The following is a 17,083-nucleotide window of genomic DNA, read 5'->3' as shown; positions in this document are numbered from 1 at the left end:
CATTGGCAAACCTTAACATGCTTAACCACATTAGAAAAGTACCACTCATCTGTGCTGGGATTCCCCATTGACGTATAAGCCATGTGCTGCAGATTGTAGGGCGACAGGATTCAGAATGTTAGCAGGTTTGACATTCGCCACGGCTAAGCCAAGTGGAGATCTTTGGTGGCAAGGCAGCACAGAACTAGATTATAGGATCTTGTTTACAATAACAAAAGTTGAACTGGTTTTCAGATTTCTCGTCATATTTGCTTTCCTCTTGTTTGTCAGACACTTGACTTAGCAGTATTTGTCAGTTGTCAAATCTGCCTCTGGAGTTAAATTCCTGCCTTTCACCTAAACAATTGTTTTGTTCTCTCCCTCTCTTTACTGCACTTCTCTGTTTCTCCTCTACCTCTCCAGATGCCTCCCTCAGGCCTGGTAGTTTGTCTCTCTGCCCTGTGATTCTCCTTAGAGGTTGACCAGCTACTGCAAATGCAACACGCTCTGTTTTCAAATGCTCACAGACAGGAGGCAGGCCAGATCTTCACCAACACAGACAAAACATTTTCTGATTTCCATCAATGCTATGTTTGAATAAATCATTCCACATTTAGTGCAAGTTTAGCAAAATCATACTAGACTATTGCATTTGACATAAAGGGCAACTATTGCTGCTGTTTCCACTTAACAGTCACTGGAAGGGGAAGAAAACATAGAATTACATTTATGTAAAGAATGAAACGACAGAGCAGCCATTTTGTTAATGCAAAATAAGTCTACATGGTACGTGTGACTCCGCTCTTTCAGTAAGTCCACACTTTCATTAGTAACAATCTGTTTGAGGAGTGGGTCTTGTCCACAAGACTGTATAGCATTGACAAACTGTTAACAGAAGGAGAAACCGCTGTGAAGCGGTCAAGTCCTTGCTGAAGCGTAAACAAGAGACTAAAGATTGCAGATACGTTTCAAATGTTGTTTTCCACGTGAGTACCCACACAGTTGCAAAATTCTAGGAACTTTCAATAAATTCCCTGGTTTTCCAGATTCTTGGAAAACCAAGGAATTTCTTATAAGTTCCTGGAATTTTGCAACCACACAGACACAGGTCCTGCATGTCTGTCACACATCCTTATAAATGCCAGAGATTAGTCTTCATTCCTGTGCAACAGAGAAATCCCTGTCGTGGTGCGGTCTCCTGAGAAAGACAGTTGCAGTTGAAACGCCACCCTTCGTTCTTAGTAAATACCAGCACTGCCTCTTGAGTACCTAGACTGGCGGTCAACAAGCGCCAAGTAATTGAACATTGAAAATCATAAGTTCCATAGTTGTTGTGACATCATTTACTGTATCGGTCATTATGACAAAGGAGGAAGAAAGCACCTTCAACATTAGCTCTGATAGTTACTACTCAGTCAGTTAACATTTTTTGGAACATGTTCTTGCACACCTCAGCACAGAGGGCTATGTTCCATACCAAAAACATGTCCCTTTCCAAATACCCTTGATAATAATCAATAAAGTAATCAGTCTCTTTGGGGTCCTCCTGCAATTGTAACAAGTTCCACCCAGAGTCTAGGGAACAGTGAGTGTGTCCATGGTGTGAGCAAGTTATTCCTGGTGTCACCCCTGAATCCTCCCCCCTCTCCTTACTGGAGCTGGGAGACCTTTAGGGGCGTGGCGCTGCTGAAGTCCAGGAAGAAGGGTCCTTCCTGTTTGGGCAGGAAGGTGGTGGGGATGACATTGTAGATGCCAGCAGGGACATGGTCTGCCTCCATGTAGCAGAAACCACACCTACAGAGGGGGGGGGGGGGGGGTGTCACTATGGCTGTGTCTCAATAGTCTCAAATAGCACCCTTTCTAATCTCCATTCCTTCATAACATGTTACAATGCAGTCCACAGCCATTTCTGGACATTTTCTGTTTCATAACCCACTAAAAATGCATGCAATGTGTTCAATAGCAGAGCAGATTATCGGAATAATTTATAGAGATGATCTGATATTAAATACACATTTAACCTGCTTTAACCTCATCCACAGGATGGTCTAAATGTGAGGAAAATATTATGAATATCTTTACTTACAATTATTCCTGAAAAATCATTTCAGACGCACACAGCTGTTGTCATAAGATCTAACTCAAAAGGCATTCCTTTACGCAAATGTGCAGTAAGGCTAATTTCAGTACACCCTCAATCTTTGAACCAGGCTAACTCAATCAGCATAGACATCCCAGAGGTCAGATACGAGGTTCTCAGATGTGACCTGTGGGGAATGTATAGAATGTTCCCTAAGTGTTGTGACTGTAGCCACCACATTTAGGCAGCATGTCAGCGGCTTTGGAGAATGATGTGTCCCCAATATATGTTCCAACATTGGACTTTAACCTGTGCATAACATTTTATGATGGATGCATTCAAGTGGTCACCCCGCCTGTTTAAGTAAGAAGCTGAGGGACGGGCCTGGAGAAATGTAACCACTTTCAAATTCATAGAGGGAAAGGGGATACCTAGTCAGTTGAGCCATGAATGCAAGGACTGACCACAGATATCAAAATGATCGTTTCAATCATGTTGAGGCTATATAGTGTTTGTTCACATTTATGTTTACCAACATTGGAGTTAAACAAGCTCAGAGTTTCACAGTAGGAAAATGACACTCATACCCGGGTTGAAAATGGCCGATTTGGACACTGATAAGCGCCTACATTGAAACGCAGTGGCTGTACAGTAACATGGTATACATGAGGTCAGAGCTCAGAGTCTCCGCTTCATAGCTCTGACTGAGCCGTTTGGAACTTGAGCCCCTGCGCGCAACAAGATATTTGCCCCCATTCTATCCGCTAATTGGGCAAAACATTTTGTTGTCGGAGTGAGGAAAATGCTGTAAATTAAGAGGACTTGATGTATTTTGAAAGATTAAATGTTGATTATAATAAATACCGCTGATGTCATACAAGCCAAACACCCGTGAGCCCAAATGTGCACTTCTCATTACCATACGAAACGCATGTAATATACAGTGTCAACGTTTATGATCACTATGTTTAATGTACAAGATGACATGGCGTTACACCTTGGGATGTCCTGGACAGAATGAGCCTGTTTGTTGTATTGGGATTTTTTTGGGGCGGGCTGCAGACCCGGGCTGAATTGGCTGTGAAAGCCTATTGTAAAATGATATTTTATCATTTAATAATGCCCACTTGACCCAGATTGGGATTTGTAATGGATCGTTTTTGGATTGCGTAAACAACAGTTATTTTGTGATGGCGGGGATGCGGGGCTGTGTTCCAAACAAAACAACTACCAGTGCGCTTGCTCGGCACAGCTTGGAGAGCTCAAAAAAAAGCACCTTGTAGTTGAAGACTCGTCTTTTAGTCATAAAAGTGTATTGAAGTTACTTAGGAGAGGTGCGTAGACACTTGGAGACACCAGTTGGACCTCTCACTCAAACCCTTCATTTTTTTGTCTTATGTTGGACCTACCCCAATCCATTAATATCGTTATGTTAATGAATGAGTATTTTCAGATTTCATTATCAACAAATGCAGTAAAATTACAGTAAATGTAAAATGCACATCAAATCAACAGAATAATGTTTGAATTCAGTCGTGTCAGGTGAACTGTTAGATCCTCACCTTTAGTCTAATAATTTCCCCATAATCTCCAAACTGTTCCCGTTTAATTGCTACCATTGCTATGCATATGCTTTCCATATCTCTTCTGTAACAAATATTTCAATTTAGCCTTATCTATATAGGCCAATTCCCACAAGTGTAAAGGGTTAATATTAGGATTGATTCTTAACTAATCTGGAACTCAACACTATGTACTGTCCCTGAACACCTCTATGAACTGATAGACAAACACACTATCTCCTATGTTGCGTTTAACTCCTGTGAATCCTGGGTGTGTACCTGTAGTCTCCACTGTTCTTCTTCGGGTGGCCTGCAGGTCCTGGCTCTACTACAGTGGACACGGTCACCATCTCAAAGCCCACACTGTACTGCCTAGAGGGTGAGACCGAGACATGATAACAATAACACAAGCAACCAGAACCTGCGCTGCACTGCCTACGGAGGGAGAAAGGCAGAACCACATAACAACTACGCAGCACGTCAGATTCTTGGTAGGCCAGTACAATACAGCACCAACGCATTAAAAGAGAGAGAGAGAGAAGAGAAAGAGAGAGAGTATTTAGTTAGCAATGCTAATGACTGCAGACTGGAGGGAGAGAGCGAGTCATCTCGTTTTAATTCGGAGCACCAGATGAACTATTAAAGATGACCCCTACAGGATGATGTAAGGGAGTGTATGAACACTGGAAACTGACTGTTAGTCTGTCTGGTCACATTTACACCTGGCAAATGTATTCTGTGACGGCTCAAATTTTCTGGACATGTGATGACAAAGTCTCATTGGAGTCAGACTGTCAGACACAATGCAGACCATGCATATTATTTAAATTTAGCATTGTAGTCATTTTGCAGTCATTCTGTAGTCACCTCGGATTAGAGAAGGTTTGACAGACAGGATGAACACTCAAGTATTAAAAGTGCTGTGTTACAAGAAGACATTAATTTCAATGGAACCCATTTTATATCCATCAATTGTGATTGGGCCGTAAAGTGTCCCCACTGGGTGTAGTGCCCCCAGTGGTGTGGAGGGCCCCTGCAGTCCTCAGTGAGTCTTACCTGGAGCCTCGTAGCTCTATGAGCATGGGTCCTGGGCGCTCCAGGTTAAACTGGTAGATTGGGTTGTGCTTGTACGAGTCCTTGTAGTTCCCACAGCCCCCCGCACTCGGCCCCTTCCACTGGCCATTGATCTGCACAGGGAGAGAGAGGGTGCTTTCGCAATGTAAGATGGTGATTTTGTTATCATGCCAATAGAGAATGTGAACAAAGAGACAAGTGGAAGTAAATGTTACCCGTTTGGTATGAGTGAAGGGCGTTGGGATCTTGGAGAAGGAGAACTTGCATCCAGAGTAGACCTGTTGGAGGGAAACATCTATTACTCTGTTGGAACTGAATGAGCAGGGATGTGATCAGCACAACATAGAAACATCAGGAAGAAACTCCAGGAAGAATACTGGCCAGCTCTTATTCAGACGGAAGAAATCATGTTCAATCCATACCTCACGAGAACTCTTCTGAGTATGAGACTTAACGTCAATTCACTAATTCTCCAGATGATTTTTAAGGGAGTGAGTGCGCAGTAATTGATTCACAGCCAGTTTGCTGCTTGCTAAGTCAAGGCTAGAGATATTCCACTGGCGATTGGCTTTTCTCTTTCATTCTCAGAAAGACACACATGCAACTACTCTCAGGGTTTCTTCTCTTCTACGGAGGCCGAACATGTTGTTTTTGTGAGACTTCAGATAACAGCTCCTCAAAGACTTCAGCTCAGTTGGTAAGGGGAATTTATGAAATATAAAATGACCAAAAAAAGGTTTGGGTCACATGCTCACACACAGCCTTTTACTCATTCATATACAACAAAGTCTCACTCTCGCCATCTCTCTTTCACACACAGCAATTCATTGCAGAAAACTCACAAGCTCTCTTTCAACTGATATCCCAGTTCTGCAAGCCGGCTGCTTCATGTATAATTCTACATTCTGAAACAACTCAGATCTAGTTTAATATTCCTTGTGTGTACAGTATATGTACACTACCGTTCAGAAGTTTGGGGTCACTTAGAAATGTCCTTGTTTTTAAAAGAAAAGCAAAAAAAAAAATTGTCCATTAAAATAACATCAAATTGATCAGAAATACAGTGTAGACACTGTTAATGTTGTAAATGATTATTGTAGCTGGAAACGGCAGATTATATATATATAAGGCCCATTATCAGCAACCATCACTCCTGTGTTCCAGTGGCACGTTGTGTTAACTAATCCAAGTTTATAATTTTAAAAAGCTAATTGATCATTAGAAAACCCTTCCGCAAAATAGAACAGCTGAAAACTGTTGTGCTCATTAAAGAAGCAATAACTTCTTCTGAAACACGTCAGTCTATTCTTGTTCTGAGAAATGAATGCTATTCCATGCGAGAAATTGCCAAGAACCTGAAGATCTCGTGTCGTGGAAATTTCCTGAATTACTAAGTGAAAGGAGAGTTTACAAACCACACACCAGTCAGAGTTATACATAAACTTAATCTTCTAATTAAATGAGCTTCACCATAGCCCTGTGACTCTCAGATTAATTCAGTGTCTATAAATGAATTCTGAGTGTGTCAACATAATGGCAACTGAGATCTTTTATAGCAAAGATCCACCCCTCTCAACTCACAATGACGAACCACAGATAATAGGAACTTTACAAAGGGCCTTTTACTTGAAATAGGAGTATCCCATAGCCAGATAGCATTAGCTATACATTATTGTTCAGATTGTAATCTTGTTCCTGGTACTTCTAAGTTCCAAAGCATTACCTCGTCCAATGGCATAAATCAATTGTCAATTCTAGATACCCCCCCATCTCAAATACACGCCCTCCTGGATAAACTCACAGAGGGGAGTGACTGGTACACAGACATTGTGGAGCCCTTCACATGGTTTAACAGATACATTGGAAGACGCTGTTCAATTCTGACTTCTCCCTTTCTGATATTCTGCATATTACCAGACAGATAAAAAGACAAGCCTGACCTCTCCCCTCTCTGGGCCCCAAGTGACTTTTCCCTGGAGAAGAACGAGGAAAATGCAACTGCCAACATTATTATCCAAAAGAAGACATTCTAATGACAAATATCTCACATTATTATGTAAATAAAACATCTTATTTATCAATGTTACCTAACTAATTCTGATTCTGCTACGACACTTGTACAACGCTGTGTACTACTCCCTTCACAGAACAGCGCAAACTGGCTCTAACCAGAATAGAAAGAGAGGTGAGAGGCCCCGGTGCACAACTGAGCAAGAGGCCAAGTAAATTAGAGTGTCTAGCTTGGGAAACAGACGCCTCACAAGTCCTCAACTGGCAGCTTCATTAAATAATACCCGCAAAACACCAGTCTCAATGTCAACAGTGAGGAGACGACTCCGGGATGCTGGCCTTTTGAACTGTAGTGTATGTACACTTGACACTCATTAAGTGGAACAAGACTCTTCTCTTCTATCCTTCATCTCATGTGCCCTCACTCCATCTTCCCCCACTCCCTCTTGTTCTTCACCTCCACCATCCCACTCTCTTTTCTCATGCTCTATTGTGAGATGCTTGAGGCATTATGGTCACTTCTGCACCGCAGTACAACAGGATCACAGTGTTTACCTGACAGCGACAGATCTGACACTCAGGAGATGTACCTGACACAATAATGTGTGTGTGTGTCTCACCCTCAGGGTGTAGTTGATGGTGTTCTGCTTCTCGTACTGTGACACCACCAGTGTGAATGTGTGTGTTCCAGCGCTGGTTAGTCTCATCTTGGTCAGGTAGTGGGGGCTGTTGATCCTGATCCCATCGATGTAGGGGGGAGGGTCCGCTGAGGAGGAACATACGAGACAGTCAGAGGAAACACACACACATAGATACACACACAATTCCATGAGAAACTCACCAGGGTAGTAAACTTTCTTTCCCTCCGTCTTGTAAACCACCAAGGTGATGAACTCCTTGTTTTGTGCAAAGTCGTCCTGAACATCAAAAGGACAACAACAGGGTGATTATTGTTTCTATGGGAGAAAATGAGACATTGTCTGATACTGTGTGGTGGTGAACAGCCAGACAGACGGTGTGCACCTTGTCAGTGATGTGTCTGGTCAGCAGCACCCAGACAGCAGTGCCCCCTGCAGGACAGGTCACCTCCAGCCGGTACTGAGGGTTGTTGGCCAGGCTGTAGGCATCCTTCACAGGGCCCTGCTTCCCATCCCAGCTACTGCAGGGACACACACAACCAGAAATATACTTCACATATCAAAACATGTGTATTTTTTTTATACACACACAGTGCAATCAGAAAGAATTCAGATCCCTTGACTTTTTTCACATTTTGTTACATTATTATTATTCTAAAATATAATAAATAAATAAAAATCCTCAATCTACACACAATAGCCCATAATGACAAAGCAAAAACAGGTTTTTGGAACGCTTGGCAAAAAAAATTAAATACCTTATTTACATAAGTTTTTAGACCCTTTGCTGTGAGACTCCAAATTGAGCTCTGGTACAGTGCCTTGTGAAAGTATTCGGCCCCCTTGAACTTTGCGACCTTTTGCCACATTTCAGGCTTCAAACATAAAAGATATAAAACTGTATTTTTTTGTGAAGAATCAACAACAAGTGGGACACAATCATGAAGTGGAACGACATTTATTGGATATTTCAAACGTTTTTAACAAATCAAAAACCGAATAATTGGGCGTGCAAAATTATTTGACGCCTGAAATGTGGCATAAGGTCGCAAAGTTCAAGGGGACCGAAATATTTTCGCAAGGCACTGTATATCCTGTTTCCATTGATCATCCTTGAGATGTTTCTACAACTGGAGTCCACCTGTGGTAAATTCAATTGATAGGACATGATTTGGAAAGGCACACGACCTTCTATATAAGGTCCCACAGTTGACAGTGCATGTCAGAACAAAACCCAAGCAATGAGGTCAAAGGAATTGTCCGTAGAGCTCCGAGACAGTATTGTGTCAAAGCACAGATCTGGGGAAGGCTAGCAAAAATATTCTGCTGCATTCAAGTTCCCCAAGAACACAGTGGCCTCCATCACTCTTAAATGGAAGGAGTTTGGAAACACCAAGACTCTTCCGAGGACCCGCAGCCCGATCAAACGGAGCAATCGGGGGAGAAGGGCCTTGGCCAGGGAGGTGACCAAGAAGCTCCAGAGTTCCTTCTGTGGAGATGGGAGAACCTTCCAGAAGGACAACCATCTCTGCAGCACTCCACCAATCAGGCCATTATGGTACAGTGGCCAGACGGAAGCCACTTCTCAGTAACAGGCATTGACATCCCGCTTGGAGTTTGCCAAAAGGCACCTAAAGTATTCTCAGACCATGAGAAACAAGAGTCTCTGGTCTGATGAAACCAAGACTGAACTCTTTGGCCTGAATGCCAAGCGTCACGCCTAGAGGAAACCTGACACCATCCTTACGGTGAAGCATGGTGGCTTCGGGACTGGTCTATGAATGTCCTTGAGTGGCCCAGCCAGAGCCCGAACCTGATCGAACATCTCTGAAGAGACCTGAAAATAGCTGTGCAGCAACACACCCCATCCAACCTGACAGAGCTTGAGAGGATCTGCAGAGAAGAATGGGAGAAACTCCCCAAATACAGGTGTGCCAACCTTGTAGCGTCAAACCCAAGAAGACTCAAGGCTGTGATCGCTGCCAAAGGTGCTTTAACAAAGTACTGAGTAAAGGGTCTGAATTACTTAATGCAAATGTGATTTCTGGTTTTTATTTGTATTCAATTTGCCAAAAATTCTTAAAACCTGTTTATGCTTTGTCTTTATGGGGTATTGTGTGTAGATTGATGAGGGGGGAAAAATGATTTAATCACGTAACAAAACGTAACAAAATGTGGAAAAAGTTCAGTTTGTTTGAATACTTTCCGAACGCACTGTACTTGGTTATAGGTATAGCAGACCCTTGTGGGAGATATAAGAGGGCTGTTGTTGACTGACCTGTGGATACAGGAAGACTCTCTAAACAGGGCGGGGCTCCAGCTCAGGTAGATGACATCATAGTACTGGCACAGGTCCTCAAACGTGATCCAGAACACGCCGTTATCAAACTTCTGTGCGGTCTTGGGGTCAAAGTTGAGGTATTTGAGAAGTTCTGGGGTCCAATTTTTCTCGTCCCGTTCACTGAAGCGGCCTTTCCACCTCAGGTGGCTCCACGGGTTCTTCAGCTGCAGGAACCGCTTCCCCTGAGAGCCAGATCAAATGGCACAGAAGCTTAGCATGCAGGCAGAACACCATTAACGATGCGCAAAGTTACAAAGTTATAGTTTGTCTTATCTTGATTATTGTCCAGTCGTGTGGTCGAGTGATGCAAGGAAAGACAGAGTTAAACTGTAGCTGGCCCAGAACAGAGCAGTCTTGCTCTTCCTTATATTCAGAGGGCTGATATAAATACTATGCATGCCAGTCTCTCAAGGCACAATGCCTCTCCCCTATTTGACCTAGATAGTTTGTGTGTATGTATTGATATGTAGGCTACGTGTGCCTTTAAAAAAATATATGTAGTTCTGTCCTTGAGCTGATCTTGTCTATTAATGTTCTGTATTATGTTGTTTGATGTTTTGTGTGGAACCCAGGAAGAGTAGCTGCTGCTTTTGCAACAGCTAATGGGGATCCTAATAAAATACCAAAGACATAAATGGAATTGACCAGATACAAATAAAACACAGCATGCTATACTATGAGTGGTTATGCTGACAAGCTACTGTAACAACCATGAGTGGTTATGCTGACAAGCTACTGTAACAACCATGAGTGGTTATGCTAACAAGCTACTGCAACAACCATGAGTGGTTATGCTAACAAGCTACTGTAACAACCATGAGTGGTTATGCTAACAAGCTACTGTAACAACCATGAGTGGTTATGCTAACACCAACACTTACTTTGTGCTCCCGGATATCCAGGACAGCATAGGCATGCGTTGGCACAAGGCCCCACCTCTCGCCTTCCTCCTCTGTCATCACCCCTGTTGCTGTGGTGATTAGGACGTCGCCCCGGTGAAACCTGTCATCAGAGGAGGGGATGTGAGAGTACTAGGTCAGCTATCTTGGCTAGGAGACAAAACTTTGTGGTATTGATAACCATGTCTATTACCATCTGGCAGCAAAGGTAATCATGAAAAATCAATACCTGACTGGAGGATGGAATAGTGGCATTATTCGGTGTGTGTATCTTTTTGCAAATGTAATATGATTTGTGGATTCAAATAAAGTATTTAAACTGTGTAAGACTCTTAGTTCTATAGCTCTTAGTTTGAATTCTACAGAGCATATGGACTATGTAGGCCTTTAAGTGTGTGCATGGGTGAATTAATGAGTGTGTGTTTGTGTCTGCGTGTCTCACCTCTGGTAGAGCATGCGGAAGGTGTCGTCCTTGATGAATGACTGATTGTCTGAATGCATGGCGATACGCTCTGGGATCCAGCCAGTGAGTGCGTGCAGATCGATGTTCTACAATACAATAAGACAGAAAGAATAGAGATCACACTTTAGAGAACAGCAATAACAAGGTGGGGAACAGAACCAACTGTCCAATCACGTACGGTGGATGAAATGTGGAATTTAGCACACGGTGTGAATGAGGGAACTCGTTAGCTCTGAAACATTCGCTATTGGACAGAGCAAAGTACAGGGGATAGTACTAGTACTTTCACAGGGGGAACTCCCTCACCGAGTTGGAGCCGGGGAAGTCGTAACCTCCCATGACCTTCATGTAGGCCTTCTCTATGAGGGAGACCCACAGCTCGTTCCTGTTGCTGGAGTAGGAACACAGCAGCTCTCCATTCTGACCACATGGCAGGAAGTCGTCTATAATGACCTGCAGGGAATAGGAAGGGGAACACGTACAACAATTACAACCCATTGGTAGACACTGTCAGCAACATGGCAGCTTTACAGTGACAGTCTAGTCATTTAGAGAGTGAGGTTTGCTAGCTTATCTCACAATGACATTGAGCACCAGTGGACCCAGTTCCCAGGTTTTGCAATGTGTTACCTTCCTGGGCACACCGTTGATGTGAAGCTTCACCATGTACTTCCCACAGGGGTTATACTCTGGCTCCCCGCGCCGGTTCTGGGGGTAGATGATGCTGGTGATGAGCTTCTTGTTGTAGCGTCGCTCATAGGCAGCGCTGATGGCTAACGACGCCACAAACGAGCAGTCAGACACCACCGTCTAACGGGAGAGAGTAGGTGATCAACAATAAGAGTATGAGACTGACATCCGACCAGGATATACCAGGATGGGAGGTATATCTGTCAGTTTTATCCGTCACATTGAGAGGTATTCAGTTTAGAGCAGATTGTCCATAAAGTAGGTAATTCAAAACATACGTACAAGTGGCGCCATCTGATGATGAGTCAATTCCAATACACCTTAAATAATTCTGTATTTTACAGGCTACATTTGGGAACATTTTGGTCTTGATTATTGATAGTGAATATTGACGGCTGTGTGTGTGGCCGGACCTGTTTGATGCTGAAGCTGGATACAGATAAGATCATGGTGGGGTTATTGCAGATCTCGTCAGGGCGAACCCAGCGGGAGAAGATGGTTTTCTGCTTGGGAGACAGGGCCAGCTTGCCTAGTTTGTCCCTGGTAAGCATCCACAGAGAATAAAAAGTCTGATGTTTATCACAAATTAAAAATTAATGCAATCAAGTGGCACTCCAGATAGTATATGCTTTCTGGTTGCTGGTAGAAATGTATTATGTTTGTATTCTACAATCCGCACACCCACTTACTAAGGAACAAGAATATCCTGACTTACGAGAATGGAACAGGAAAGGCAAATCTCTCCTTCAGGTCCACACTCATGAAGGGGACGAAGGGTATGCTGTTGATCTTGGACGTGCTCCTATGTAGAAAAGCGGAGAGGAGAATCAGGAGAAATGTAACGTGTGTACCTTACCCAGCAGATGAAAATGTAGATGCGAGTCAAACCTGAACCTTTACCAAACAAAGGTGTGTTACTGCCTAACCTTTAGAAAAACAAGTCACACACTGGCATTATGCTCCTAGAGAAATGGGGATTATTATGGAACCACAGATCATTGCTTCTTGGGAGCCTAAACTCAATGTGTTGACCATGTTCTATGATTCTATGAGTCCAGATATATCCCAGTCTGCTCACCTGAGCACCTCTATCTCTTCTGAGGTGTAGCGCTGACCCTGAGGCTCGCTGGACTGGACAGGCCTGACTGGCTGGGGGCGGTCCTGGAGAGAGAAGTCAGGCCCCAGGGGGAAGAACTGTCTGACGGGACAAGGCCCCCCACTGGGTTTGGCCCCTGAGGGCCCCGGCCTGTCCTGTGGCGACTGGGCTAAGGGACTGGCAGACTGGGACTCCTTCAGCCCCTCCGCCCTGGAGAGAAACAAAGGGGTTGGTTGGTTGGTCGGGTTGGTGTTCCTTGATCAACAGTGCATTTGGATATACAGACCCCTTGACTTTTTCCAGATTTTGTTAAGTTAAAGCCTTATTCTCAGAATTAAAAATAAATGAATCCTTATCTACTCACAATACCCCATAATGACAAAGCAAAAACAGGTTCAGAAATTTTGCACAAAAAAATAAAAAACTGAAATATCACATTTACATAAGTATTCAGACCCTTTACTCAGTACTTTGTTAAAGCACCTTTGGCAGCGATCACAGCATCGAGTCTTCTTGGGTATGACGCTACAAGCATGGCACATCTGTATTTGGGGAGTTTCTCCCATACTTCTCTGCAGATCCTCTCAAGCTCTGTCAGGTTGGGTGGGGGGTGTCCCTGCACAGCTATTTTCAGGTCTCTCCAGAGATGTTCGATCAGGATTCAAGTCCAGGCTCTGGCTGGGCCAGTCAAGGACATTCAAAGATTTGTCCCGATGCCACTCCTGTGTTGTCTTGGCTGTGTGCTTAGGGGCGTTGTCTTGTTGCAAGGTGAACCGTTGCACCAGTCTGAAGTCATGAGCGCTCTGGAGCAGGTTTTCATCAAGGATCTCTCTGTACTTTGATCTGTTAATCTTTCCCTCGATCCTGACTTGTCTCCCAGTCCCTGCCACTGAAAAACATCCCCATGGCATGATGCTGCCGCCACCATGCTTCCCCGTAGGTGCCTTTTAGCAAATTCCAAGCTGGCTGTCATGTGCCATTTACTGAGGAGTGGCTTCCGTCTGGCCATTCTACCATAAAGGCATGGTTGGTGGAGTGCTACAGAGATGGATGTTCTTCTGGAAGGTTCTCCCATCTGTCAGAGTGACCATCGGGGTCTCGTTCACCTCCCTGACCAAGGCCCTTCTCCCCCGATTTCTCAGTTTGGCCAGGCAGCGAGCTCTAGAAAGAGTTTTGGGGGTCTTAAATCTTCCATTTAAGAATGATGGAGGCCAATGTGTTCTTGGGGACCTTCAACGCTGTTACTCTTCCCCAGATCTGTGCCTCGACACAATCCTGTCTCGGAGCTCTATGGAGAATTCCTTCGATCTCATGGCTTAGTTTTTGCTCTGACATGCACTTGCAACTGCGGGACCTTATATAGACAGGTGTGTGCCTTTCCAAATCATGTCCAATCAATTGAATTTACCACAGGTGGACTCCAATCAAGTTGTAGAAACATCTCTAGGATGTTCAATTTCAAGTCTCACAGCAAAGGGTCTGAATAGTTATGTAAATAAGATATTTCTGTTTTTTATTTATAATACATTTGGGAAAATCGCTTTGTCATTATGGGGTATTGTGTGTAGATTGATGAGAGTTTGTATTTATTTAATCAGTTTAAAAATAAGGCTGTAACGTAACAAAATGTGGAAAAAGTAAAGGGATCTGAATACTTTCTGAATGCACTGTATACAACACTAGAAATTTAGAAATATTACACTATAGAGAGGAGGGGAGAGTGACCTCCTTACCTATCGAGGGCCTGACGAGCCAGCTGCTTCAATTTGCCCTGCAGCCCCTGGTCTGTCGTATCATGAGACTGTGAGAAAAGAAAGTAGGAGAAAAGGAGTGAGGGGTGAGTTACATTTGACACCTGCCACACATTATGTACCCTAGAGTCTAGGTCAAGAGGGATGTCAGTACATACAATGAAGACTGGTGGGTTCATGGCCTAATCCAAATAAACTGTTCTTATACTCATTCCTGACTATACCTCCATTGGACCTGGTGATGACCCAGGAATTAACATCCTGTATAATGTTTGATACAGTGGTCTGAATAGCAGAGTACAGCTCATTTTGTTGTTGTTGATTTGCTCACTACAAGAGCATCGGTGGTGAAAGTTGCCCCTGTAGTCACACAGCAGGCCTAAAAGAAGCCTGGGCCTTTCCTGAGCAGTCCCTACCGTCTGGATGCAGAGTTCCACGGCCTGTGTGTAGAGCTCGATGGCCTCGTCCCCATTGCCCTTCTCATCCTCCTCAAAGGCCTGGGTGACCAGGAAGTGGGCGCGCTCCAGATCCACCTGCTGCTTGCTCTTCAGAGGGTCGCTACTTTGAGCTTGAACTGCATGGGGTAGAACACAATGGAACACTAAAAATATATATTTTCAAACACACTGGATAGGTGCAGTGAAATGTTGTTTTACAGCCATGGTAGTACTGTGCCCCTGGAGCAAATAAGGATTAAGTGCATTTGCTCAAGGGCACCGACCAATTTTTCAAACCAGCAACCTGGACATTTACATAAGTATTCAGACCCTTTACTCAGTACATTGTCTTAGCACCTTTGGCAGCGAATACAGCCTCAGGTCTTCTTGAGACACCTGTATTTGGGGAGTTTCTCCCATTCTTCTCTGCAGATCCTCTCAAGCTCTGTCAGGTTGGATGGGAAGCGTCGCTGTACAGCTATTTTCAGGTCTCTCCAGAGATGGCTCCACCTGGGCCACTCAAGGACATTCAGAGACTTGTCTTGGTGGCTACAAACTTCTTCCATTTAAGAATGATGGAGGCCACTATGTTTTGGGGACTTTCAATGCTGCAGAAATGTTTTAGTACCCTTCCCCAGATCTGTGCTTTGACACAATCCTGTCTGGTTTTTGCTCTGACATGCACTGTCAACTGTGGGACCTTATACAGGTGCCTTTCCAAATCATGTCCAATCAATGTAATTTACCACAGGTGGACTCCAAGCTGTAGAAACATCTCAAGGATACACCTGAGCTCAATTTCAAGTCTCATTGCAAAGGGACTGAATACTTAGGTAAATAAGCTATTTCTGTTGTTTTTTCAAATACATTTGGAAACATTTCTAAAAACCTGTTTTTGCTTTGTCACTATGGGGTAGTGTGTGTAGATTGCCGAGGAACATTTTAATGTAATTCATTTTAGAATAAGGCTGTACCGTAACAAAATGTGGAAAAAGACCAGGGGTCTGAATACTTTCTGAATGCACTGTAGGCTACTCACTGCTATGCTTTATGAATATGGGTCCACTCATTCTGGCTGGACTATGAGAGTGAATGAAGTTGGATCAGAAGTGGTTATTGAGGATCACCACTTTCCCTACACTGTTGAGTTGGACTCACCAGCATTGTGCAGGGCCTGAACCCGGTCCAGGTACTCATTGACTTTATCCTGGATGCCCTCCAGTTTAGACCCTGCCATGCCGGCGTAGATCAGGGCTTGTGCCGCCTCCTAATATCACATACAACACCAACATTATTGCTTTCAAAATGACAAATTTATTTTTATGTAGCAAAATACAAGCGTGTCTTAACCATGGGTCAAGTACCTCTAAGATAATAACTTACCCTATATTATTTGAGTTTCTGGATATCCCTTAAAGGCTGAATACATACCGTTTGTTACACAGGTGTAAACACTGGAATGCCACTTCTAAAGGCTAAAAGTGCATCAGTGATCAAGTCGTCTATTCCACAATGGTGACGATAAGATGCAGGTGAAAGTAAAAGTCAATGTGGAGTGCGGCAAATTATTCCACAACCTCCATTTCAGAGTCTTTAACGTTACCTTATAATAGAAGACCGCTTCGTTGTATTTTCCATTCTGGTCGCAGATGACAGCAGTTTTGGCAAATTTAACTGCATCGTGCTCCAGTGCAGTGCAATCCATTTTGTTCTAACGTTTTTTCATACGCCTTCATACAGCCTGGAAAATATGACTGTCCCTGTCATTCGTAACTAACTTTAACAAGCTAGCGGCGTTAGCTCGCAAACCGAACTTGATAGACCGTCAGACAGCTAAATCAAAGCAATGAGTTACAGTTACAAAATTTGGGTTTTTAAAATAAGATTATCAAATGAATGAAATAGAAACAACCGCCTTGACAATATCCGTAAAACATTATGATATACAGCTAGCAAGTAGACGAGCTACTTTCTGCTCGATAACAACAACATAAGTAATTTCCATGATTTAGCTTCCGGGTAGCTCCAACTATGACGAGAGCTTTTACCCTCCAATCCAGTTG

At 43.6% G+C, this 17,083-nt stretch overlaps 1 protein-coding gene across 1 annotated transcript; it reads right to left on the bottom strand.

Moving 5' to 3' along the window:
* Nucleotides 1–691: 691 nt before the first annotated feature.
* Nucleotides 692–17,050, bottom strand: LOC135522211 (calpain-7-like). Its single transcript, XM_064948271.1, has 19 exons — nucleotides 16,624–17,050; nucleotides 16,179–16,287; nucleotides 15,000–15,157; nucleotides 14,566–14,633; nucleotides 12,815–13,042; nucleotides 12,452–12,538; nucleotides 12,150–12,276; nucleotides 11,677–11,856; nucleotides 11,353–11,499; nucleotides 11,026–11,132; nucleotides 10,566–10,686; nucleotides 9,622–9,866; nucleotides 7,729–7,864; nucleotides 7,547–7,622; nucleotides 7,326–7,471; nucleotides 4,911–4,973; nucleotides 4,678–4,808; nucleotides 3,901–3,993; nucleotides 692–1,773 (listed from the first exon to the last, which is right to left on the bottom strand). Exons 1-19 carry the CDS (start codon nucleotides 16,723–16,725, stop codon nucleotides 1,629–1,631), a joined length of 2,469 nt encoding a protein of 822 aa, XP_064804343.1. The 5' UTR covers nucleotides 16,726–17,050; the 3' UTR covers nucleotides 692–1,628.
* Between the last annotated feature and the right edge of the window lie 33 nt (nucleotides 17,051–17,083).

Source organism: Oncorhynchus masou, chromosome 30, assembly GCF_036934945.1.
Source record: "Oncorhynchus masou masou isolate Uvic2021 chromosome 30, UVic_Omas_1.1, whole genome shotgun sequence".
Lineage (NCBI taxonomy): Eukaryota > Metazoa > Chordata > Actinopteri > Salmoniformes > Salmonidae > Oncorhynchus > Oncorhynchus masou.
This window is presented reverse-complemented; position numbering and strand designations above follow the sequence as displayed.

Bases quoted from the DNA above. Each gene is read 5' to 3' on its own strand.
- LOC135522211 (XM_064948271.1), bottom strand. From the start codon at position 16,725: ATGGATTGCACTGCACTGGAGCACGATGCAGTTAAATTTGCCAAAACT. The intron at 11,500-11,676 runs GTAACACATTGC...TATTCCCTGCAG, and splicing joins TCAACGGTGTGCCCAGGAAG to GTCATTATAGACGACTTCCT. The intron at 11,133-11,352 runs GTGAGGGAGTTC...ATTGTATTGTAG, and splicing joins ACTTCCCCGGCTCCAACTCG to AACATCGATCTGCACGCACT.